General features: G+C 48.5%; 1 protein-coding gene across 5 annotated transcripts in view; it reads left to right on the top strand.

Moving 5' to 3' along the window:
* The window catches only part of FNDC3A (fibronectin type III domain containing 3A), a 3,436,199-nt gene that overhangs the window by 1,863,963 nt on the left and 1,545,046 nt on the right, over positions 1–27,190 (top strand). For all 5 annotated transcript variants that reach the window (XM_069639023.1, XM_069639022.1, XM_069639027.1 and 2 more), the window contains one exon: positions 3,848–3,972. In XM_069639023.1, the coding sequence (XP_069495124.1) occupies positions 3,848–3,972 (125 nt within the window). The remainder of the gene's footprint in view (positions 1–3,847; positions 3,973–27,190) is intronic.

Here is a 27,190-nt window from a genome sequence, read left to right as displayed (position 1 = left end):
TGCCATAGTGAGTGATTTTAGTTTGTTTGGTCGCTAGTTGCTGCAGAAGCACCTGGACCCCACAGTGTTCAGTATCTAGTTGAACAGACTCCGGGGCCCAAGGCAGGATACCCCCTGGCAAAGCCTGGGATCCCCGCCCAGTTGGTTGTTAGTCAAGGTCCCCGTTAACTCGGCATTGATATCAGCCAAACCGCACCCTTCCATCTTTGCAGTAGTTTCACCCTCCATAGTCAGATGATTAGCAGCCGTCCCCCTCTGTGTTCGAACCACTCATTACACTGATTCCATTTGCAACCGGAAGGTGCATGATACCCCTTAAATTGGAGTTATGGCCTTTGACCTTGGTGTTGGGCATATTCTTTGTCTTTTTTAGTCAAACCCTACCCCCGTTTTGCCCCCTCCGTGGGGGAGTTTATACTTCCCCCTACCACACCAACCCTTTCCAGAACCATGCCCTCATCCACTTTTTTTTCTTCCTTTTTTTCGCTTTACCCAGAACCTCATCCTCTACAATCATCACATCATTAGCCCCACATAGATTGCCCGGCAGACCGTTTGTCTGCACACAAGCCATAGCCTTGAGGCCATTTGCCTTCACAAGACAGGAGGGGATATCCGGTGGAACAAACTGGGCAGAGGGTGTTGCAACAGGGTGACTTTCAACCATCCCCGACACAGAGTTAACATTCAGGGTTAACCTCCACATTGGCCAAACTGGGTGTATGCTTAGTTGTCAACATATCAAATACAATAGAAATCATTTCATCCAGCTTGACCATTCTTTTTTCATTGGCATCTACCGTTTTGGCAATACAACCCTATTCATCTGATTTAAGTGAGGAACCTTGACAAAAGCCTTCCAGATAAACAAGCCTAGAAGACAGATCATTAAAGGCCATTTGTTGACCCGTAAGCACCCCAATGATCGAGTCCTGCTTTTCAGCCAGCATTTGTAAAGCCATATTTAGGCTAATATATAGGTTGGACAGGAGCAAAGATGTAAACTCATTCAGGATTTGATTGTTAGGAGGTACTTCATCCACTTGACGGCGAAGACTCCCATGTGGGAAGACGCCCGCTGTACCATTTTTACCAAGTTCAGTAGACTGGAGCTGGTGGACCATCAATCAACTCAGTAACTCCCCCCTTAGGCAGTAGAGTATCCCCATCACTTAGAGGTAAAGTCAAGGAACAGGTACCAGAAGGAATAGATAAATTACATGGAGCCATGATACCCCCATCATCGCAAAGCACCCTCTCCCCTATAGGCATATTAGTTGTTACCAAGCTTGCAGGAGCCACTACAACTCCTTTGATCGAATTGGGAACCAAACCAACCCAACCCCTTAGACCCCTTGAATGTTTGGACCGAAATCTCGACCATCCTCACTCTGGGATGCATCATGTCTCAACGTGGGATAGACCAGAGCCTCATGTAAAGATTCCATCTCTAGATCTGTAATCTCACCCATCAGAATCTCACAGGCGATAGCCAGAGCATGTATAGAGTCACATGTAGATACCAGTCCCTGTATAGGATTAGTTATGGGGGCCTTGATTCCCGGAGCGTAGGGAGCCATCTTCCTTGGGGCACACTGTTCATTACTTCTCCGAGAATCTCCTGAACCAAAGACCAAGAGTTCTGTCGCCCGTGGTGTGTTATGAAAGGAAAAACATCCCTTTCCGATGATAAATTTAAGTTCCCCTTAGGCCTCCCAGGTCGTCTTTGCGGGGTAGAGGCATGAAAACAAAGAAGATTCCTCATCAGCAACGCCCCAGGCGCAGAAGAACAGTTTATCATAACCTCATTCACTCAATTTCTGGCTATGTGGTCGAGATTGCCGATCGCCCTAGCACTTGCAGTAGTGCTAGGATGTCCTTCATCTGATGGATTAGTGGCGGCATTACCTATTTCCAGGATATCATCTGTCCTCATTGTGTTGCACAAGGCCATGTCCAAACCTGCAGCACTCCTAAGTGTAGGCATTACAATAACAATCAAAATCAAATTCTAGAAATGCAGACGAAGATTAAATGATTTGTGATTACAGGAACACAAAGATGGTAAACCGCCTGCAGTCGCTCACAGTTGCTGACAAGAGACACAACAGACACAGTAGAAATCACCAAAGCACAGGAGTTAGAGAGTTTTGTGTATTAACACATATGCTAATGCAAGAAACGTTGCAGATATGGCAAAAAAGCAAACAGAAGACAACCCAGAGCTCAAAGGCTAAAAAATGCCTGCTAAATAATGCCCACAGCCACTGAGGAAAACAAAAGGAGTCAAAAGTCAGAGGTGTATGGGGCGACCAGATGGTCAGAGCAGTCTGCAGTTCTAGTGCAATAAGGCCATGTAGCAACACCTTCTCTATAGCTGATGCGCCCAATTCAATGGGTAAAGCACAGAAATAGGGGGAGCCAAACGTAATCTGGTCCCGGCATAAACAAAATGTAGGAGCCTAGTAATTGCTTTACCTTATAGGAGATACCCGACCTAAACGGACTGCACAGACGGGTACACTCACGTCGCACTCGCGGTGTTCCAATGGTTTTGTGCAATGTTCCAGGTAAACTCTGCCTCCAAGTTCGAGGAAACAGGAGAAAGACTGCAGTCAGTTGCACAAACTGCTACACTCACGTCACACTCCGTGCCCGCTCTGCGGGGTTCCAATGGTTTTGTGCAATGTTCCAGGTAAGCTCTGCCTCAAAGTTCAAAGAAACAGGAGAACGACTGCAGTCAGCTGCACAGACGGCTACACTTGCGTCACCCTCCGCCCTTCACCACGTTTTCACAACGACAAGGTCATCTTGCGCACTCACCGAAACTTCTTGCCAAAGGTGGTCTCTCTGTTCCATCTGAATCAAGAGATCTGCCTGCCGATGTTCTTTCCGAACCCACAGCCGGAGGCAGAGGGGGACTAACTTTGCTTGGACCTCAAGAAGGTTCTCCAGTTTTATCTCTCTCGGACAAAATCATTCAGGAAGTCTGCGGCATTGTTTGTGACTTTTGGAGGCTCTTCCCCTGACTCTCAGGCTTCTATCTCCCGTTGGATGGTTCAGGCCATTTCGGAGGCATACACGGCCATGGGCAAACCTGTTCCTTAGGGGATTCATGCCCATGCGCTCCCCATGCGCTCAGAGCGAAGGCCACGGCTGCTGCGTTTCAGGGACATGCTTCTTGGGATGTCATCAGCAAGGCGGCTACTTGGGTCATTCCGTCGGCCTTCTGTAGGAACTACTCGCTGGACACCAGCTCCAGGCGTGATGCAGAGTTTGGTTGGGCAGTTCTGAAGAACCTTTTCGCTTCATCCTAGATATGAGGCAGTTTGTCACAGCTCCACCCTATGTTCTTGTTCGGTGGAATCACCCACAAAGATGGAGGAAATGTATGAGTGATGTACGAGTAATTAAAGCTACTCACTGTAGTGACTAGAGTACTCATAGTACATAGTCCCCTCTCCTCCATATGTCCCACCCACCCCCCCACTAGTATGCCAATGGTTTATGGGTGATAACAGTAGCCAGGTATCTAAGTGTCCGATGTGTTCAAAGGGAATGAGATGAGGGGCCAGAGGGCGGGCCTTGACAGGGCGCTCCTGAGGCCGCCCCCACACACTATACTAAATTTAAAGGGGTAGCTCAATTTTTTGCTGCCAAAAGTTCTGGTACTGTCGCCAAGTTGGGAGACACTCACAAGGATGGAGGAAAGGGGGCTATGGATTTATGAGTACTCTAGTCACTACGGTGAGTAACTTTAGTTTTTCCAATCTGCAAAGTTATTTCTTTCTATTTAGATTGTATTTTACTTAGCATTTATTTATGCGTATTTTAATCTTTGCCTTAGGGGAAAAGAAGCAGAGATTTTTGCCAGTGTTACTATGGTCAACAGAAACAATATAGGATTACAAAGTTGTCTCCTGCTATGGGATTCACATTCAGGCTAGCAGCGAAAAACGATCTGGGCATGAGGTAAGTGATCCCTTGTTTTTTATCATTCTTGCCATATGATAGGCCAAGTGAGGGGCAATTATTGCTGAATAATTTTATACGTTGGGGTGAGGTCATTATCGCAAGCCTATAAGGCTGTTATATGGCAGAAATAGTGGTAATATACGTATTCATTTTGGAATTGTGTTGGTGAAGCATGAAAGGTTATTTTGATAGTAAAGTGAATAGAACAAATATGCTAGTAAATTAAATTGGGTTTATATTGCAGTATAGAAAAGTTGTCTTTATAAGGTAAGCGCTCCATTTTATGCTTTGTTGAACAGCAACTGTTGTATCATGAGCATGCATTAGGTGTAATAGAAAGGTAAACAGTTTATATGAAAATGAATGAATTTTTTCCATGTTTAGTGTTTATATGTTAAATTTGATGATGCAGTGAAAAAAGATCTTTCCAAAGTCTTGTTGAAGACATTTTGCTGTGAAATTAAATTTTTGCTTCTAGAAATAAGATAAATAATATCTGCTGTTTTCCTGTCTGCTTCAAAGGCCACAATGTTTGGAATGTGGTCAATATCAGTAGTCACTGATGGCATTGCATTCCGATTGGTGGAGAACAAGTCGATGACAACAACCATGGGCTAATTTTACTGTCCACGTTAAAATATTGTTGGTCTTTAGCCAACCTCTTGTGTTGGTAGGGGCACCCCTTTTTGATTGAAATGCACACATTTCCTATGATATAGTATTGTTTAATAGGTAGATTTCTGAGGATACGTTCTAGGAATGGGAAGCACCAAAACAACCTGGTTAAATGTAAACAGGTAATGGAGAAAGAAGGGAGTAGTCTTGTTGTAAGAAACACGTGTTGAATGAAACAAGAATATATATATATTTTTTAAACTTCTCTTTATTGTTTTAATAACATGAAGAAACAACAAAACCCACAAACTTACCCCACCTCCCCCCCCACCCCCAACATTGCCATAGTGCCCGAACCCCCCGTCCCTTTCTCATCTGACGACTTAGACATGCAGGTCCAAGAGTTTGAGTCTATGGGGTCGCCACTGCTCCCGGAACTCTCCCTTTAAGTAGTCCAAGGTCTCTCCCCATTCCGCCGCAAAGTTCTTCAAATTGCAGTTAACCGCAAACGTAGCCCACTTCAACGATACAATCTCCCACATTTTCCTCAATCAGTCCTGCACCGTTGGGATCCTGGGGCTCTTCCACCTTTGGGCAATGAGAGTCATCGCTGCTAGCGTGAAGACTACTTTTGCCTTATATTGTTCCCCCCCTCAGCTCTTGCCACCTTCCCACTAGGATCTCGCGAGGGTCCTGACTCGTGCCTTCCCCAAACGCCTGGTCTTGCGCCCGAGAGATAACCCTCCAGAAAGGTCTAATATTAGGGAAATCCCACCAAATGTGAGCTTCCGTGCCTTCACCGCCACAACCCCTCCAGCATGTCCCGGGTGGTGTTGGGAAAATTGCACGGAGGCGAGCCGGGGTATAAGCCAGCCGAATAGGTACTTGTACCAGGCCTCCTGAAGCTGGGCTGTCCTAGCCACCTTCGGGATCAATTTCCAAAGCCTCTCCCAGTCCTCCCATTCCCTTCCCACCCCTAGCAGCCCCTCCCATCTGGACATATACGGCCATTTCATAGTCGGACTAGCACTTTCCAGAAGCCTATAAAGATCCAAAATCAATCCTCTGGACCCCTTGTGCGTCAGGAGGTATCGTTCGAACTCTGTCAGATCACGAGAAGCCGCCCTCCGAACCACCGTGGACATCACCCAAAGTCTGAGCTGAAAGTATCTGAGCCGTTCCCCCTCAAACACCCCAAACTCCTGTTTACATTCTTCAAAGGATTTCACATTCAGACCTCAAAATAAATCTCTGATGACCCTGCACCCCCCGCTCTCCCACTTCAGGAATGCCCCCTTTTGCATCCCCGGGGTGAAATCCCCATTATTGAAGATGGGAACTGAACGGCGACGGAAAGGTAGTAATCCCCAATTTCTCAACCGCCCTATCCCAAATTTCAACCAACCCCTTTGTTATGTTGCTCATATATAGATGTGCTGGTCTCAACCTGCGCGGGAACCATAGTACCTCACCCAGGTGGTGCCGAGCTACCGCTCTATCCATCTTGACCCACTGTTTATTATATTCCGCTGAAAACCATTCCCGGATTACCCTTAGCTGTGCAGCCTCGTAATAGCGTCGAAAATTCGGTAATACTAAGCCCCCCACCCCCTTAGATGCTGCCAATAGCCGTTTAGCCAAGCGCTGCATCTTGCCCTCCCAGACAAAGTCCTTAACTGCCTTGTCCAATTCCTTAAATAAGGGAGCTGGGACAGGCAACGGAACTGCCTGAAATAAGTAAAGCAACCGTGGGAGGACCACCATTTTGAGCACCGAACCTCTTCCCAACCACAATATCCTTAGGGAGCTCCACTTCCTGAGGTCTCTTTTAATGGACGCTAGCGTGGGAGTGTAATTCGCTTCGTACCATCCCGACAACTGAGGGGTGACCCTAATCCCCAGGTATCGTAATCCACCCGGACTCCACTTAAATGGGGAGGATGCCCTCAAGGCCCTTGCCTCATCGCCCTTCAGCGACAGATTCATTATTTCAGACTTGTGCAAGTTCACCCGCAGACCACAAATGTCCCCGAATTTGGACAATAGTGCCATACACGCCTCTGCGGACTCCCCTGGGCTCTTCAGTGTGAGCAGCATGTCATCTGCGAATGCTGCCACCTTATGCTGATGCCCCCCGAAAGGAATGCCCTGGATATTCTCAGCCTCCTGTATCGCCACAAGTAGGGGCTGCAGAGAATATATTTTTAATGAGAAATTTAATTTCTGAAATGTAAATCGGTTATATCTGTAAGTGTGGTAATCCCGTCCTACAAAACACATTTACTGTTCAGACAGTAATCTGGTCTTTGATTGGGAAAGGATATTTATGTTCTCAGAAGTCACAATTGTGTCCAGTGACCCTAAGGCGTTAAAGCTCTTTTAAAGACATCCTGGTCTCAAGTTTGACAGGCCAAAAAAGGGGACTCCTTGGAGGCAGAACTTTCTCAAGACAAACTCTAGCGCAATATCCAACAGTTGCAGGCTGCGAAGATGGCCTAGACCTAATGGGTTTCCAGTCTAGTTAGGGAAGGCACTGAGTGGAGGTGGAAGTTAGCATCCACACATCTTGTTAAAAGCCACATATGGTCCGCCACTATATTAGTAATGCATAACATGGGTAAACCACTGGACTATTGTGGATCTTATTGACCTATTGCACTCCTTAATTGTGAAGCTAAGATACTGGCCAAAGTACTGGTGAATACTTGGTTCGGGATGGACACTGCACTGTTACAGTGTGGTTGTATTCCATGTAGGCCTACACAATTGAATCTGGAAAGGCTATTCAGTGTGCTTGCAACATCGGGAGTTCTGCCCAAAACACAACTATTGCTCTTCTTTCTGGATTCTCGTTAAACATGCGACTGTGCCATATGGTCCTCCCTTTGGCACCTTCAAAGTAATATGCAAGGTAATATGGGCTTTGTGTCTGTTATTGTTGGTTGTGGATATTAAATGCTGAACTGGTGGCTAGGTTGAAGATTAATGGCCAATTTACAGAGGAATTCCCCTGTTCCAGTGTGGTTGTATTCCAGGTAGGCCTGTTTAGTGTGCTTGCATTATCTGGGGCTCTGCCCAACCCACCACTGGTGCTGTTATTTCTAGATTCTCAGGAAACCTTTCACTCTGCCATATGGTTCTTCGTTTGGGTCCTTTATGGTACTATGTGAGGTAATATTGGCTTTCGGACAGTCATCTTGTGTTGGTTACAGATATCAATCACATGCTGAACCGGTGGCTAGGGTGGGTATTAATGTTGAATTAGCAGATGAATTGTTGTTGTTGCAGATGAATTCCCCCTGGACAGAGGGACTAGGCAGGCAGGTCCCCTTCTCACTGGAAACCAAGCCCCTGGTGTAGTTGGTCCGATGGGACCTGGTGCTTTTTATGATGTTACTAGCCCATGGAGCTGGAGGGCAGGTTTGTGCTATCATATCTTTAAACAGTGTCAATCTGAATGGGGTGTAAGTGATTTCAACCCGCACTCCACCTAAGTCAATGCCTAGCGTGTGATGCACAGTTGGAACCCTTAATTATATAATTATGTCTATAAGTTATTTTATTTCTGAATGAAGTACCCTTATATCACACCCCTCTCTTTGAATCACCCTCCCCCCACCCCCACCCGGTCTCACTGAACCCAAGAAGCAGGTTGTTTTGCAAAGTTAAAAGATTTATTTTATGAATTTGAATAATGTATATATAAATATCACACTATTTAATATTTATACAAGGATCACCAATGGGTGATGTTACAACCAACAATCTCTTTAATCACTTTAATCAAAAGGAGTATGGATAAGAACAATCATGCAGCACAGAATAAAACGTTGCGTGGGTTCAGTCAAATGCAATGTCACTCTTTCCCCCTGCACACTACTCAATTCCCCCCAATATGTAATATAGAGATGGAAGGAGAGAACACAGGTTTCAGGAAATACACACTCAACAAATACAGTTTCAATCCCAATTCCCCCCAGCAAGCATAGAGAGAAACGGGAATGATTTCAAAAGAGGTCAAATGCTTTTGAATGTGGTTTTGGATGAATGGGAAAACACTGAAAAATTGATTTAATTCTCGAAATTGGATTAAAAACTAGTGGGAGCCGCTTTGTATAGTTTCAGGTAAACACTAGCAATGATGATTAAATATCTAGCAGATAGAAAACTAAATTCTGAGGTCAATTGCAAAGAATAGCTATTTTACACGTGAGGAAATTGAGCCAAACGAAAAATCCACGGCAAACTTTTCAGCGTGCGAGAAACGTGATTACAGAAAAACTACAAGGAGTTGGAATGCGTTTTTTTTCCAGAAAAGAGTCCAAGATTTCAAATGAAAGATGCGCTTTTGAAATTACAAACAGGATTTTCTTTACACTAGGGAGTCTATGAAGCCACAAGCTACACGACAGCACAGCCACCGACCCAGTGACGCCTCTGGGTGGTTTCTATCTGCAAAGACGCTTGTCCTTCTCCAGCAAATATATTAGCGCAAAGATAATATTATCACTACAATTATCAAAGGACTATATGGATAAGGGAAAGATTCAGGAAAACAAAAGATTTTCTACAATGCAGTTGTGGATATGATAGAATGGGTTGGATAGGATTACTTAAGGATAAGATACTGGCTATGGACAATTCCATGCTATAGATACTCACAACTATGGTTTGGAATGGACCCGTCAGGGATCTGGTCAGAAAGATTTCTGGACTGGAATTCTGTTATCCCACCGGACAGGATTCAGGCACTCGGTTCTGCACTCAGCACGGCACTCTAGACTCTGCACGGCCTCTGGACTGGATCTGACGGGTTGGTTCTGGGTTGCAGCTATCAGGTAACAACTCTGCTCTACTGGTTTGGATCTATGGGTTCTAGCAAGAGTTCTTAGCGAGAAAGCAGACACAGCACAGCCCGGCTGTTCTATTCGTGGTGTTCCCCTTGGAAGTCTGGGGTAAATCAGGTTTCAAGATTTTAAAGGCCAGCTGAGAAGGCTTCAGCTTTGGAACTGGGCCTTTCTGCTTTGAGTTCTGGAGTCTTGGATATGGGTTTCTCCTGCAGAGCGCTTTGCCAGTAAATCAGTTGATGGGTGAATCTGTGTCTCTCTAGGTCCTGACCTGTCCCTATTTATGTATTTCCCAAAGGGGTCGGTAGGCTAAATTATACTAAGCACACCCTCTAGGAATCCTATTGGTTAGGGTCTGCCCTCTCTCCTGATTTGAGAAGGAACACATGGTTTCATGATGATGCAGTATTTTACAATCCAGGGAGTACCTCCCCTTTGTCCCTGTACAGTATATCTATTGTTCACATAAATCATATTCACAATATAAGCAACTTGCTAATAATACATATTTACATCACAGATTTAGTAGAGCAAGTATCCGTCCGAATCCCAGCTCAGTGAGAGCTGATTTGACAGTTTTTCGCGCTTTTGGTTGGATACCCAGTGTCAGATCTGTCCACATTTTTCTACATCAATGCGCATGACACCTGGGCATCATCCTGTGAAGTTTCATATTTCTAGCATCACCACAATTGCTACAAAATCGAATTATCTGTAGCCCTTTCTCTGAACATAGCACAGGGTTCAGAGTAGTTTCAAACTGTGGGCAGAATTGTCATGTCAACAACCTATAATTTACAGATTTTTACACATTTTGCACAGTTCTCTGTGAGTCTTTTTCAAAAAGATATTTTCTTGAGTTTAAGATATACATATCTGTCTGGTCCCGCCCCCAAGGTTTGGCTGGGTCCAGAGCACTCCTGGCCTCTTCCTGCTGGCAGTTAGTTTCTGTTGACACCCGAATTTGCATTCCCTTTCAGTCCAGGAAGCATAATTGTCTCTCCTCAGCAAAGCAGAGCAAAATCCCCTCCTCCTTTCATTAACATCTAAATGATAGTTCCTGGGCAGAGAGCAAAAGGAAGGCACCCTTTGTTGGAGCAAACTGTGGAATGTGCTTTGAAGTCCTCTGGCTGGTATCAGTTCACTTTAAAACACTTTGTTTAAAATTGTCTTTTCTAAATAAACTTTATATTTTCAACCAATATACACACAGATCTCTTAATTCCAGTCTTTTTGAAACATAGAGATTGCATAGTAGCAACCTATATTGCTTTTGATGGCAAGTCTCTTCTTTTCCACAATTTGATTTTAAAACACAAATTTTAAACTGCCACTATAAGTAAATGACATCTTTGACACAGGCGAGCGGCGGTACTGCGCCCATATTCTGACATATTTTCCCAGGCAAGCACCTTTTTGAATGTGGATATTTTTGTGATGAAATGTGCTTCTCCTGACATTGTGCTTATGGGGATTCCTTAAATAAGGTGATGGTTAACACCCAGCAAGGATGTTGGATCTTTTCTGGTGTTTGGAAACCATTATTTTTCAATTTTAACAGCCAAGGAAAAACAGATTTTAGAGCACTTCTGGGTTTTCCTGGCAGTGCAGCACTGCCTTTTTAGGTAGTTCCATTCACTCTGTGGGCAGCCCAATGACAGGTTTTGGCAGTGTGGTCTCCTGTTCTACCACTGACACAGGCAAGTAGATTGGCTGCCTATTTTTCTGGTTTCCCTGCGCACTTCTCAGAGATTTTTAGCGCGCACCGGGCTTTTTGGCAGCCATTCTGTTGTTTCTGATTAAAGCAGCATACAGTGATGTTGCAGGGCAGAGCCTAGTGGGTCAGAACAGCCCACTGGGGAAGGATATTAACGTATTTGGAGACTACAGTGAACTTAAAATAAATTGGGGTAAAACTGTATGCTGTACCATGAAGAGGGGAGGAATGCCCAGCTTGGAACTCTGCCCATATACTTGTGGAAGCCATTTCATTGCAATAATAGGAGCTTCATGTGGCTTGGAAGATGTCATTTGGTGAAGTTGGTAACCATTGGTTGAGGGCTTCTTTTCAGACATCCAGCATTGGACACCGTTGCCACTAACACTACTGGGCAGATTGCCTTTGTTTAACATTGTAACTTTACTGTCTGCTTTGTACAGAATTCCCAGAACAGGGTTCAATAAATTGAAAGGGGAAATTCAAAATTATTGTAGGGGAATAGGACCTGTGAAGTGGCATTGGTTAGTAGGTAGTATGGGAAGGGGAGAGCAAAACAAGGTTGCCAGGCAATTAGGCTGGATAGCAGCTGAATAGGTTTGTATATTGTGAACGGTCAGGAATGAAACTCGGACACAGTGGATTCATGTTTTTGGCCACAGACTTTTATTTAACCAAATGGGTTTGGAATAACGCCTCTCTGTCCCTGCTCTAAAGAGACAATTTCCCTATGAAAACAAAACAAATGGGTCAGTCCTTTGTCAGAATGTGCAAAACGACAAATCCTGTGTCCAAAGCACTATCCTGACCCTCACATTCTTATATCAACTCTAAAGTGAAAGGAAAATGTCTATGGTATTGAAAAGTGTACAAATGTTCAAACTTTACCAGGTTACTCACCGTAGTGACCACCTTACTCCTAGTCCATAGTCCCCTTTCCTCCATACTTATGGGACATTCCTCCGTCCTGTGGGACGGGACCAGATCACTTTGTAAAAGCATCACATTTTTCAAAAATGTGTCCTTCCTCTTTTTACGTGGGCTACCGCAGCTATCAGCTCTGCCCAGCACATTGCCCATTAGTCCTTTTCTATCGCCAGGTCAGAGACCTTTAAGCAATAATAGAGGAACCTTATTAGGGGGGATGGCGGGCGGGTGTATGGAGGAAAGGGGACTATGGACTAGGAGTAAGGTGGTCACTACGGTGAGTAACCTAGTAATACTCCCACGTCCCGTCCCCTTTCCTCCATACTTAAGGGAGATTCCCAAGCACTCCTCACAGGAACTACGGGTGGATGGAAACCCCCTTACTGAAAAAGATTTTTCAGCACAGCCTACCCAAACTGAGTATCAGATCTGGAGCTCAAGTCCAAGCAGTAATGTTTTCAAAAAGCCGATGGGGAGGCCCAAGTAGCCGCTTTCGCAATGGTTTGAAAGGCAACAGCAGCTATCTTGCCCCGCACCAGATGAGCATGAATCCCTTTAGGAGGCTTTAGACCTTGGACAATGTAAGACTCTGTAATACAGGCAGCAATCAATCTGGAGATAGTAGCTTTGGAGGCCTGCTTGCCCTGTGGGTTACCAAAGTTTACCAAAAGTTGAGAGGAACTCCTAAGTTCAGAGGTTCTGTCTAGGTAGGACTTAAGAGCTCTTCTAACATCCAGGCAATACAAAACCCTCTCGGCTTCCGAAGCCGGGTTTGGAAAGAAGACAGGCAGCGAGATTGACTGATTTAGATGGAAATCGGAAACCACCTTTGGCAAGAAAGAAGGATCTGTCCTAAGGACAACCTCATCCTTGTGGAAAACCAAGAAGATATGCTCCCCCGACAAAGCTTGGAGCTCACTCACTGTTAGGCAGAATCCTGTGCAGTGCCCTTAGGGACCACTACACACAATTAAGACCACAGGTGGCAATACAAGTTTTACCTTTGGTACAAGCCCGTACTACTAAGTTATAGTGGTAGCAGTAGCAGAGCAGCCAGGCTTATCTCAACAGTATATGAGCAGTAGAAGAGATTACACAAAGGGACCACAATTACTGTGGCTCAAGCAAACACTGACTCAAGGTTTCAGGTAAAAATATAAGTACATTTATTTTTAAACCATCAGTTATAAACACAACACCTCTATTAAACTTTAATCAAAACCACACGTTAAATATACTACAACTAACCAATTCACTTTGTACGGTATGTCTCAAGGTAAGTACCCTGTGTTTGAATGAACCGGTGTTATGAACAAAACACAATACCGCGAATGCGGTTGCGATCACTATTTGACAGTTCGGTCTTCTCAATAAACGCGTATCCGTGACATGAAATGGTGCCGGGGCAAAAACACACTTAGCACCTGAGATACCCAGAGGGATTTGGAGGCAAAAATCACAGGCAATATTTTGGTTCGTCAGACAGTATCGAAAAACACTCAGAAACAGGAGTTCAAAAGTCAAAGGGTCGGAGCCAGGTTTAAGTGACCCCGGATACCTGTGCCGAAGATCACACCGTTAGACAGTTCACGATTCAGCATAGCCCAAAAGTACTTGGATATTGTCAATGTTCGGAAGCAAAAGTTATAAGAAGGAGGGAAGACAAGGACGAGCCTTGAGGGTGAAGAAAAGGGATTCACCCAGTTTCCTCGAGTAGAACACAGTACCTTATTCCAATGATGCAGCTGGTGCCCTGGCAGTTGTTCCTGTTGGTTTCCCGCAGACCAACGATTCCTGGAGCTTCGTTGTGAAGGAGGACGTCTGAAGGGGGTCTGCACCACACAGGGATGAAGCCGGCAGCAGCGACAACGAATAATTGGTGCGCTCCTTAAAAACAGGAGAGGCTCGGCATGTGGCTATCCGGACCACTACAGCAATTTCTACCACGGCAGAGATCTCTGGCTGAAGAAGATGAGCTGGTTATCCCCACCAGGCTCAAGGGAAGAAGACTCCGGACTGGATCTCCTCTTAGTCGTCGATGGGTAGATAGCTTGGGACTGCAGCAGGGCTTCACCGGGGCGGGGTAGCAGCCGTTGTTCTCTCCGCTTCTCTTTGGTTCCTTGTAGTTCCAGAGGCGACTCTGACTTCTAGCCTTTTATGTGCAAAACCCCCCATTCACACAGCCTGGCTGTCAGTCACGCAGCAGGGGGGTTGTCCAGCCGGGACAACCACCTCAGCCAATCATGGTAAAGTGCGGCTTGGATTTCCTGGGATACCCTGTGCAGGGGGTGACTACACCCCACCCTCACATTCAGCCCACCTAGACACCCAGGCGCCTGGAGGAGGGCTTCTCTGCAGAAGCCTGCCAAAAGATGGTGAACAAAGAAGACGAACCTAGTTTGCCACGCAAAGTAAAACACAAGAAGGACTTTAACAAAAAGAAATGGCGAATAAACCCAGCCGGAGCCAAAAGAAAGACCATTTGGTCAAGCGGGTTTATGTTCGAGACTAATATAATAGCCAAGAACAGTACCACGTTTATCTAATATAATCGCGGTAGAAAAGTTAGGGTAGATGCCACTGCCACCAGCCAATTCTAAATGTTAAAAGAGCAAAACAATGCTCAGGGAGGTACAGATAGAAAAGGGGTACAGATTAGCCCTTTCCGGTACTCCATGTAAGATGGGGTGTACTGGGTCTGAGGTAAAAATGACTATGTAAAGTAAATGGCAACTTTACCTTTCTCTGGGGGACAGTAGTCAGCCCCAGCGAAATGGAGTCAGAAGGAAGTCTTAAAGACAACCCTGAGTTACTGCACTAAAGGTGCTGTGTAACCCATACAAGAACAGGGGCTCCTGGAGTGGTGTGCTCCAGTGCCCAAGATCACACAATGAGTAAAAACACATAGGCCAAAACACATCCAAGAGTGGAAAAGGATGTACACTCTTACCAGGTGGAAAAAATAAACTCCATAAATCCAGCAAAGCTGCTGGGGGACTCACTAGGTGAGGGAAACTAGCCCTAGAAGGAGAATTCTCCCTAATACTCACTCACCTTGCCGAGGTCACGGCGACCAAGAAAGCCACCTTCCATGAAAGGTACTTAAGATCTACCGTAGCCATTGGTTCAAAAGGCTTATGGCTCAAGGCCGTAAGAACCACGTTCAGATCCCACGTCGGATGCGGTTTGCGAACAGGAGGAAAAAGACGCATAAAACCCGCAAAGTGCTGCTTAATCACTGGGTTCGACAGTGAGAAAGAGCACTGGTCCGTGGATAGGTAGGCGGCCACAGCTGAAAGATAAGTCCTGCATGACAGAACATGAATGCCCGACTCTGCAAGATGAGAGACGAAGGACAACACTGTGTCAATCGTCGCCACCATGGGGTCCAGCTGTTTGGCTAACCACCAGTGACAGAACCAAAGCCACTTGCTCTTATACTGTGACCTCGTCGAAGGCTTCCTGGCTGCCTGGATTATGCGCATGTTGTCAGCAGACAGGTTGAGATGTCCTAGAGATCTGAACTCAGGCACCATGCCGCCAAGCTGAACGATTGTGGGGAGGGGTGCCACAGCTGTCGATCTCTCTGGTGAAGCAGATCGGGAACTAGCGGAAGCCTGATTGGTACACACACCGACAGATGTTGAAGCTCTGAAAACCAGAACCTGGCCGGCCATCACATAGCTATGAGCAGAAGAGAACAATTCACTGTGTTCTCCAGCTTGCAAATCGTCTCATGAATCAGAGGCAGAGGCGGGAAAGCATAAGCCCTCATGTTGTGCCATGGAATCTCGAGAGCATCTCCCAGAGAGGAAGCTCCCAACCCGTTTCTGGAGGCATACAGAGGACGTTTCTTGTTTGCCTATGTTGCGAGTGCCCCAACACAGGAATATCTGCAAGAGGACCTCCACTTTCAATTCCCACTCGTAGCTGACCATTGTTTGACGGCTGAGGGCATCTGCCGTGACGTTCAACTTGCCCGGGATGTGCACTGCCACCAGCCAGACACCATGCTAAACCGCCGATTCCCAAATTTGAATGGCCCTATCCACAAGAGGAGGAGACTTGGTGCCCCCCTGATTGTTGATGTAAAACATGGACACCACATTGTCCGTGCGGACACAAACCACTGTGTTGGCAATGACTGGCCTGAAGGCCTTGAGTGCCAGAAAAATCGGCAGACGCTCCAGATGATTTATATGAAGGAACTTGTCTTGTGGCGACCAGAGGTTGGAGACCTGAAGAAGATCCAATGTCGCACCCCACCCCAAAAGGGAGGAGTCCGTCGTGATCATCACCATCGGAGCGGGGCCCTGGAAATCCACCACCACCGATAGGTTGCTGAGAGACGACCACCACACCAGGTCCGCTCTCAGGAAAGGCAGAATTGATATTAACTTGGAGTCCGGATCCACAGCCTGACACCAAGAACTCCGAAGAGCCATCTGCGTCCGCCTCATCCTGAGTCGAGCAAGGGGAAGAGCTAATACACACAAGGCCATGAGGCCCAGAAGCCTCTGGAACCACCAGGCCGACATGCTCTCCGATTGCGCAAACATCTGACACATGGCCAACAGATCCGCCATTCTGTCCCCGGTCAGGTAAACTCTGCAGTCGATCGTGTTCCAACGAAAACCCAGGAAAGTCAGGTCCTGAAAGACCATCATGGAAGATTTCCGCCAGTTCACCGACAGCCCAAGGCGAAACAGGAGCTGGAGGAGAGACTGAAGATTGCTCAAGGCTTTTAGCGGACAAGGACTGCGCGGCAGCCAATCATCCAAATACAGATACACATGTATACCCTGTAGCCGAAGATGAGCTGCGATCACTGACACCATCTACGTAAAGACACGCGGTGCCGAGCTGAGGCCAAAAGGGAGCACTCGGAACTGGAAGTGCTCCTCCCCCACAGAAAAACATAGGCATCTCCAATGCGGATTCCAGATCGGGATATGCATATACGCATCCTGGAGGTCCACCATGCTGAGCCAATTGCCCTTCTGGAAAGAGGACTTTATCTGACCAGGCGTGATCATCTTGAATTTCTGTTGGGGTAGAGAAAGATTGAACTGGGAAAGGTCTAGGATGGTGCGCATGCCAGCCTAGTTGGGTTTGGGCACCGTAAACATTCGGCAATAGAAGCCCTCCCCTTGCTCCCGTAGAGAAATGGGTTCCACTGCCCTGAGATCCAGAAACTTCAGAATCTCGGCTCTGAGGGAGGGCGACCCCGACTGCTGGAAGGGAGGATTGAAGGGTGGGGTAGGGGGAAGCAGAAGCCTGCCCGAGCGACTGACAAGACCCTCCGGTCCTTGGTGATGGTCTGCCATGCCTCCCAATGAGACGCAATGCGTCCTCCCACCGGGGTCTCGTGCGAGCGCAGATAACCCTCATTTTGCTGGTTTGTCGGTGGCAACACCACCTGAACCTGCGGAGGAGGCTGTGGAGCGGGAGAAAAACGACTCCGCTGCTGCCTTTGGCAGGAGTTTCTCGAAGGAGTGTCAACCCTGCGGGATTTCCGATCTAAAAAAACCCTGAAACCAGAGGAAGGCTGAGGGTTTGACAACGACCTCTGTGTCCTGAAAGGAGGTTTAACAGGCAAGGACTTGGCGGTCTGAGTGCTGTCCTTAGTTTTGGTCAGCTCCACGTCTGTTGAGGAGTGAAAGAGCTCCTTGCCATCGAAAGGCAGGTCCAAAACCTTACCCTGCACCTCCTTAGAGAACTTGGTGGCATGCAACCAAGCTTGACCAGAGGTATCCACACCAAGCATATGGCCGAGGTGTCGACATGGTGCACCGCAGCCTCCAGGAGATCCTGCCCGAAGACTCTGGCATCTGACAACCCCGCTTTGAAATCTTCCAACTTTTCAGCGGGAATAAACTCCTCAAACCCCGACAGACTTTTCCACATTTTCATATTTTCCCCCGCTAAAACCAGTTCTGCATTGGCTTGACGCAGCTGCAGAGCTGAGTCAGTGAAAATCTTCCTCCCAAGGGAATCAAGAAGCTTATCTTCATTGGCCAGAACCTGTGTAGCTATTGAAGAGGAGGATGACGCAGGTCTGGATTGCAAAGTGGCTGCCGCCACTACCGTGGAGGAGGGGGGCGGACACGACGCCAAGGCCACTTCTTCTGAAGAATGGAGCCTGTAGCGCACGTCAATCTTCTTGTTGACAAACAGTCCAGAGTGTGGCTTCTCCCAAACTTTAGGACCTCGGCCAAAACGTCCTTCTGCGAGAACAAGCTGGTACGCTCCGAAGGAGATAAGGTGAACGCCCCCAAAAGCACGCCCTCCTGCGGAGCGGGTGCCTTAGGTACTGGAACATTTAACAGACACATCATGTCCAGCACCCGGTCATGAAAAGCTCTAACAGAGCGGGGCTGGTCTTCGCTGTCCTGATCTCCCTGTAGATCCTCCGACAGGTCCGGATCAGGTTGAGTCACATCGGCACCACAACAGCCTTGTCCACTGGGGACAACGGAGGCAGGGGTGGGAGAGTAGGGGGAGGCCCAGCCAGTAAAGGTGGTGCCGGCGGAGGCACAGGAACCGCAGCGGGGACGTTAGGCGCAGGTGGGCATATCTCCCTGAACAAGCCTCGAAAGTACTCCTTCATGGGGTAGGAACGGATCAGTTTTTGAAACTTGCCGAAAAAGGCGTCCTCCGCCGATGACTTAGGTGTGACAGGAGGAGGCCTCTCATGAGGGGAGTAATTCCAGGGACATAAGGGAGAGGGTTGCCAAGAGGGCCCTTCCCCACTGTTGTCCACATAAATCAAGGGCACTGATGCCGCCGGCAGCGAGACATTGTGCGGTAGAGGCATCCGAGCGTTACAGTCATAAACTGGACAAAACGGATGTGCACAAGGAAACCGATGTTCACCTGAAAAAGTACCCCCTACACCTATGGCCGATGGCATAGTTGTAAGGGTTGTATCCAAAATGGCCGCTGTGGTCTTGGCGGGAACGGAACATTTTGTCGGCACCTGAGGAGAACTGCGACACGAGTGGAAGTGAAGCAGGGGTCCCCACAGGTGGGTCAGGGGTCTTCATTTTAGCCTTAACACAAGGAAGCTCGGCCGAGCCGGTACTGTGTGGCCTAGAATGTTTCTGTGACATCGTAACAGCCAAACTATCCTTCAAAGCAAGGACCTCAGCACTGCCGGTAACGAAGGAATTACGGTCTAAGACCTCACTCTGTGCCCCCTCAACAGAACTTGGGTTTCCGCAAGAGCGGGAACGATGAGGAACACACCTCACCTGCAAGACCTTAACCGGTCTCTCAGATCTGTTGGTCACCTTAGCCTCTAAATGACGAGCCTCAGACCCTAGTCCGATGAAAACCCCCTCACGAGGAGCCTCGAACCTTCGTTCGGTGTCAACAACCTCAACTGAGGTCTCAGGGCGTACCCCAGTGATTTTACGGGACGCGCCAAGTAAGGAGACCTCGAAGCAAGCTCCGGTACCCGATGCCTCAGTCGAACTGGTCCCACAAACAGCCCCCACAGGAGGGGCCTCGGAATGTAATCCGGTATCAATAGGCCCCTTACGGATGCCCTCAGAGAAAACTCCGGTAGAATTTTTAGGCCTGGAAGGCACCTCAGGGCTAGCCCAGGTAATAGAGCTTTTGATGCTCCTCCCGGACGGGGAAGAGCCTGGGAAGGAGTCCGCCTGGCAGGGGTGCCCTAAAAAAGTAACAAATTCACTGGGCGTTTCTTTTTTTCGTCGATGAAAGTTTGAAAGCGTGCCGGAGGAGTACGTTGAAACACCTCCTCCCACTGCTCCAAACAACGTCGAAGCGCCCGGACCAAAAGGGAGTCGCAATAAAAACACAAGTCCCACCGGTGGTCCGGACCCAACCACTCTAAGCACAGAGGATGGGGATCCGCCGTAGCGAAGCGTCGCTGACAAGAACAACAATTAGGCAAGTCTAACTGAAACGGCATGGATGGACTACCACGCGACCGCTAAGCCAGAGCAAGAGAGGAGGAACTGGAAGGAAAAATCTTCCGAAGATGCAAGTGCATCCAGTCCCGAGCAAGCGGAGAAAGGACTGATGGCGATGCGCTGGGTGGAGCTCAGAAGGGCGGGGTTACGGCCGCGTGCGGTACCCCATGTAAAAAGAGAGGAAGGACACATTTTTTAAAAATGTGATGCTTTTACAAAGTGCTCCGGTCCCGTCCCACAGGATTGAGGAATGTCCCTTAAGTATGGCGGAAAGCGGACGGGACGTAGGAGTAAAGAAATGTTAAACTTCAACACAAAAGGTAAATCCCTGCCCCTGGATTTCTCTTTGCTTAATAGCAATTCTTGGAGTTCCTTTACATCAATAGAATCTGCATACAAAGTACTGCCTGGTGTACTCTCCTGCCATGCTTTCTCTTACTCCGGAATATGTTTTGTTCACACTTCTTGGTTTGAGCTTGTTTTATCTTCGTCAGGATTCTCTCAGATAACATTGTCCAATGTTACCTTAGCCTGGAATGTCCTCTTGCCAGGGCCTGTCTTTTATCTAAACACCTCTTGCTTGCAAATGCCTGGTATACTCTCCTGCCAGGCCTTCCTAAACTCGCACTGCGCACACTTACAAACTTGAAGGTCTCTTGTTATGGCACTATTTGTTTTCTTTAAATTGTTTGGCACGTCGTGTTCCGTTTCATTCAGCTCATTTGCTTCGGTTTCTTTTCTGAGCCATTGTTTGAATAAACACACACACTTGCCACTTTGACAGTCTCTTGTTATTATATGGTTTGGTTTCTTTAGATTATATTGCATCTTTCATTCAGTTTCAATCATTACATTTACTTTGGTTTCCTTTCGGCAACCTTTGTTTGCATGCCCCGGTGTCCCCTCTTCTCTCGAGCAGACTCGCCCGGTTACTGCAACGGGAGTAGGTTCTCCCATGGTGAAACGCTAATGGCCTGCGAGCGTCCCGCTCTCTTCCCTGGGGCTCACCACCTCTGGTGTACAGCTCTCGTTCTGCTTGCGTGTCTCGCTCACCTGCTGCATTCCTTCCTGGACACCCGTAGTGCAGGGGATGCTCTCCGGAACAACTGCACCTCAGGACACCATCCTCCTCACTCTGGTGTTCCTTCAGCTTGCCGAACTGAGCAGGCTCTCTCCTCCAGTTCCTTTTCTGAGCCGATTGGCTCCACAGACCTTGCTTCTGGCTGCTTGTCCCTTTGTCAGTATCGAGTGGATAGTCGTCCTCCATGCAAACTCTCCTACTCGGCTGATCTCTCTGCTTAAATGTCCCGCCTGAAGTCAGGTGCTCTCAACTACTAGAGCGCAACATTTGTTCCTTTCCTTTCGTGATCTTTATTACTCGGCTTATCTTTCTCGTGGCAGTGGTTCCAGCATTAGAAAAGGGAAAGTCACCTTGTGTTATTTTACAGACAGAGTTTAAGGGGATGCCTTCTTATGGGTGAGGTTGACACTTTATGTGTCAGAGTTAAAGTGATGTTTCCAGCAATTTTAGAAGGAAAGTTTAGCAACTCGTATACAGAATGGCAAAAACCATTTCCAATAGTCTCAGATGGCAAGTCAGGTTTTGGGTAACTCGATGGAGGTGAATAATCTTCATCACCCCCAGCCTCTTCCTCGTTTCAGTGACCCGCATAGTTGATGACCAGACAGTTCATCCTTAAACTGAGATTAGAAATGAGGGTAACGGGGGGGCGCTGTTGAGAAGCCAGCAAGATGGCTGCCTAGTCTAAACGCTCCGTGGCCCGACTGCAACTAATCCGCCTCAATCAGTGGTTTTATGAATTTCCTGGAGCTTGGAACTTGAACACTTGCTCCCCAGCGCCTCTGCACTTTCCGGACCGAGTTTGGGCCGAAACCGGAGCTTTTTCGCGGCTCCGCCGCCAGCTGGGGCCTCCTACGCCGCGTGATCCCCCGGCGGCCCATCGCCCCCTCGCCCTCGGAGAACCGCTTTATTGCGGCTGCCGGCCGCCCAGCTCCTTCAGCTGCCTGCGAGGGGCACGGCTGCCTGGAGCACCGCGGTCCCCCCTCCTCCGCCCTCCCGCCCCAGACTCTACTATTCGGCACAGCTGAGCGCCATGGTCCTTCGCGCCCCCCGCTCTCCCCGGAGGGGGTGTGCCTGGGCTTCCCGACCTTTGGCGCGGCTTCCCGCGCCTGCCCGCTCCTGCTCTTGGGTGGCGGGGGTTGCGCCGGCCCCTCGGCGGGACAACTCTCTCCGCAACATCGCAGGGACCGCCGGAGCCGCCCCCCGTGCTCATAACATCCCGCGGTTCCTGCCTGGCGGCCAGGCGCCGGCATCGCTGGTCCCGCGGACATCCTGCAATTCCTGCCTAGCGGCCCGCCGCCAGCACTGCTGGTCCTTGATCATCCCGCATTTCCTGCCTGGCAGACCGCCACTAATATTGCTATCCAGTGAACATCCCGAATTTCCTGCCTGGCGGGCTGCCGCCAGCATCGCTGGCCCTGTGGTGTGGCTGGGGCTGGGCTGCGGTGCTGAAGCCGTCCTGGACTCGGCCTCCCGCTACTGATTCGAGGCTTGCTCCCGCCCGGAGCACCATACCCTGCGTGGGGGCCCGCTCCTGCCTGGACCACCGCCCACATATTGGCCTGCAAAGCTCTGAGGTGAGGAGATTGGGGGTGTAGAACGCTGCAAGTTGCGCCTATTTCTCAGCCTTATCCCCGAGCTACGCTTGCCCCATTCCACGAGTGTCTCTGGCCCCCAATTGCACCAGGCTCCCCCACAACCATTCATCTTCCGCCGGTGCGGCTCTGGGCGCTACACCTCTCTCCTCTCCCTGGACTGTCCGTTTATTTGCTACGCCCTGAGCGCACCAGGCGCCTTGGACGGTGCCGCCCTCCATTACTGGCTCCTTCTGACTGGGGCCCTCCTGGCTCCGGGGCGGGCGCCGCAGGACACTGTCCCTTCCAGGTCACACTGCTGCTTCGACACCCGGCCTCCCCCTTGGGGTGGACCTAGTGCCGTATAACACACCTGCTGTGAGTGCTCCCCGCTCCTGTCCCCTGAGCAGCTGTTGCCACATTGCTGATTGGGCCGTGGTCCCTTTATAAACCCTCTGGGCCCCATAGCTGCCTTTCTGCACTACACACCCTGCTATTCTTGGTGTACACCCCAAACATGTCTGGCAAGGCACGCGGGGCCAACAAGGCTGGAGCAATGGACAAGTTTGCTAAATCACTTGCTAAACAAGACCAGTGTGGAGCTGCCCTCCCTCAGGACGACCTGGATGCATCCTCATGCCCTCCGCAGCCAGACCTTACGACACTCATGGAGTCTATGGCCAAAAACTTTGCGGCATTCCATGAAAAATTGGACGACATAAACGCCAATGTGGCCTCACTGCGCACCAAATTGGATCAGCATGGTTCTAGGCTGGTGGTGGCTGAGACCAGGATTGGGACCACTGAGGATGAGGTACATGTGCTCCGGAATACGGTCTCTGACTTGGTGCGGCATATGAAGCAGGTCAAGGCGAAGTGCGACGACTTGGAGTACAGATCCCGCAGGAATAATATCCGCATGGGAGCGGACAATTACGAGTGGCAGCTAAACCTCTTTATTCAGGAGATCTTCTACAGGTGGGGTCACCCCCAGGTGGATCTCTTTGCCACCTGGCACAACAAGAAGTGTCCCCAGTTTGCATCCTGGCAAGGTCAGGGCCCCTGCTCTCTGGGTGACGCATTTCACCTGCAGTGGACCGGCATGAAAGCCTACGCCTTTCCGCCCACGCCCCTGATTCACAGGGTAATTTGCAAAATCAAGGAATCTCGCCAACTCCTCATCATTCTAATAGCTCCATGGTGGCTGGCCAGGCCATGGTTTTCGGAGCTGCTCAGTCTCTCGGAAGTACCCCCGATTCACCTCCCGACAGCACATCTTTTGGCACAGCAGGGAGGCAGAGTCATCCACCCCACGCCACTCAAACTAGCCCTCACAGCGTGGTACCTGAGCAGGTAATGCTTTGGCACCTCAGCCTCTCACAGGCCAATCTGGAGATCATACAGGACGCCAGGAGCAAGGCTATTAGGGCCCAGTATAAAAGCAAATGGACCAGATTCTGCCACTGGGCAGACTCCAAGGGAATCGACCCCCTGGCCTGCACCTTGGACGACATGCTCTCCTTCTCGGCGCACCTCGCCCACTCAGGCGTGCAGGTAGACAACTGCCGCTTACAGGAACTCGGAGGAAGGCATCTTCTCCTCATCCAATCCTATCATCAAGAAACATCTGACAGGACTCGCAATGCTCTACCCACCCATCAAGAGGCCGCATCCGGTGTGGAACTTCAACATAGTCTTGGGCGCCCTGGCGCGCAAACCGTTTGCGCCAATGGCGTCTGTTGACATCAGGCTGATCACCATCAAGTCGGCCTTACTAGTCGGCCTCACCTCGGCTCATAGAGTCAGCGAAATCCATGCGTTGGTCACCTCAGAACCATATACTACCTTTCACAAGGACAACGCAGTCCTGCGGACTCACCTGGCATTTCTGCCCAAGGTTCCGTCTGCTTTCCACTTGAATGAGGAAATAGTCCTTCCTACGTTTTTTCCCCATCCCAAGGACGAAGCTCAGAGAGTCCTGCACTGCCTTGGATGTCAGGTGTGCCCTGAAATTCTACTTTTACCGGACCAAGGGCTTCTGTAAATCAGACGCCCCATTTGTCACTTTCGGAGGCTCAAGACCAGGCTATCAGGCCTCTAAGGCTTCCATATCTCGCTGGATGGTCTCTGCCATCAAAGAAGCGTATGTGGGCAAGCACGAGCCGCTACCGGCCAACATGCATGCCCACTCAGTCAGGACAAAGGCAACGGCCCTCGCATTTCAGTGCCATGTCCCTTGGCAAGTCATAAGCAGGGCGGCCACTTGGGCCTGTCCCTCGGCTTTCTGCAAACATTACTGTTTGGATGCCGGCTGTAGATCTGATGCGGCTTTCGGACAGGCGGCTCTCAGGAACCTATTTGCTTAAGGAGGGTTTCCTCTCCACCCTGGGGCTACAATCAGTTGTAATCGCCTATACAGTATTGAGGAAAGGGGACGGGACGTAAGAGTAATTATAAGTTATTCACTGTAGTGACTAACATACTCTTAATCCATAGTCCCCTTACCTCAATACGTCCCACCAACCTCCCCCCTAATAATACTGGTGTCATTAGGCGATGTTAAATCTATTGTCGACGCATCAATGGGGACTGAGGTGTGGCGCCAGAGGGCGGAGTCAGGGCAGCGCATGCTCACTGGGCAGCACCCCAGCGCATCTCTAAATTTAAAGGGGAAGAAGGTATTTTTTTGGTGAAAAAGTTTCTGTCTCCCCTCCCTTGGAAGGGACGCCCATAAAGTATGGAGGAAAGGGGACTATGGACTAAGAGTACGTTAGTCACTATGGTGAGTAACTTAAAATGACTCGCTTTAAGAATTCCTCCGTTTTCGTTCCATCTGTCTCTTTTCAAGCATAGCTGTTTCAGAGTATCATCAAAGCAGGGTTCAGATGGCTGGGTACGCTGCCTCACCCGTTTGACTGGTGCAAAAAGAGCAGCTGTGTTAGTGAAAAATCGCTGTTAGTGTTAGCAGATTTAGCTCAGAGGAGCTAAGACCGCCATCTACAATCTCCTGACTGACTAAAGCAGTGTAAACAGATCTGCAACAACTTTTCAGTACTGAAGGCCTGATACCGGAGGGCGGGGGAGCTGCAACCTTCAAGCTAAAAGAGAGCAGAAAATCAGTCCAATCCAACTGAAGATTAGGGCAGACCGTCACAAAAGAAGAGGGGGCAAAAATCAGATCAAGAGTAGTACCACAGCAGTGAGTCGGACCAACCATAAGCTGAGGTAATTCTAGGTCTTCCATCCCCAATAAAAACTGAGAGGTAGAGTGATCAGCAGCACCATTCACTTTTAGATTAAAATCCCCTAAAACAACCAAATTATTATATTTCAGCTTTACATTGACCACAGAACGTGTGCAACCATCACAAAAAGAGGAGTCATATGTGCTTGGACAATACACCACTAGTACATAACATGAAAAGTTGGGAGTAATTAATAAACGGACCAGCATATGATATGATATGATATGGCATTTATAACACGCCTATACACAGGTGTTTCAAGTTTTAGCCTCCATTTTAGCCTCATAGTCACACAGAACTATACTTGCTGATAAATTAGATTTATAGGTCAAGGCAATCCCACCTCCAGCATTCTTTGTTGGACGATCAAGATGGAGGATACAATAATTCGGGGGCAGGGCCTGTACTAACGCAGGTCCAGAGTATTCACAAAGCCACATTTCGGTAAAACAGGCTATATCCGGCCATGATCCATCAACAAATCATGACATGCTTGAGAATGAGCAACCATTGACCTAGTATTCAACTGTAAACACAGGAGACTGTCAGGGTGTGACAAAGTGATCACATATGGCTTAGCCTCCAAAATCCCTGCTGGCCAAACTGTATTTCCTGAAGCAAGATGAATTAATTGGTTGCTCGACAGAAAGCACTTTGGAACAGCATGTGCCACAATGTTGCCTCCTTTGTTTTAGTTTGTGTGGACAAAATGGTTTCATTGCAATACACCTGGGCTTGGGTCTGAGCAGACTGCACCATCTTCTAAAGGGCTTGGGGGTTTGAAGTTATAGCTAGATCGCTATTAAAAAGAGCAATTGGCGGCCCACTTAACAAATCACTTGTAGAGACTACAGTCTCTGTGTTAGGCAGCCATGGTGGCAAAGTTGATTGTTCAGGGACAGAGTGAACCCATCTATCAATGGGGCCCCGTAGATACACTTGCCTTGCTGTCCAGTCACCTTGATCCCTGATTACTTTATGCCTTCCTATAAGGCTAGAAGGCTAGATGAAATGGCTGGTTGCAAGCTTTATTGTGTAGTATTTGTTGCCCTTGTAATAGGTGCTGCCTTACGTTTATTTGACACATTAGGTTTTGTCATCAGCCACTTCTTGTTTCCTTCTACATATTCTGTATGGACAAACAGAGGCGTCAGATGCGATTTCAGCAATATTTTCCCTTATGGCCTCTAAAGGGGTAGGCAATAATGATATTTCAGAGATCACAGGGTGCCGGTCGCCAGACTAAATAAAAATAGGAGACTCTTGTCT

This window comes from Ambystoma mexicanum, chromosome 7q, assembly GCF_040938575.1.
Source record: "Ambystoma mexicanum isolate Mex_15411 chromosome 7q, UKY_AmexF1_1, whole genome shotgun sequence".
Classification (NCBI taxonomy): domain Eukaryota; kingdom Metazoa; phylum Chordata; class Amphibia; order Caudata; family Ambystomatidae; genus Ambystoma; species Ambystoma mexicanum.
Note: the sequence above shows the minus strand (reverse complement) of the source record. Positions and strands in the feature narration are given on the sequence as shown.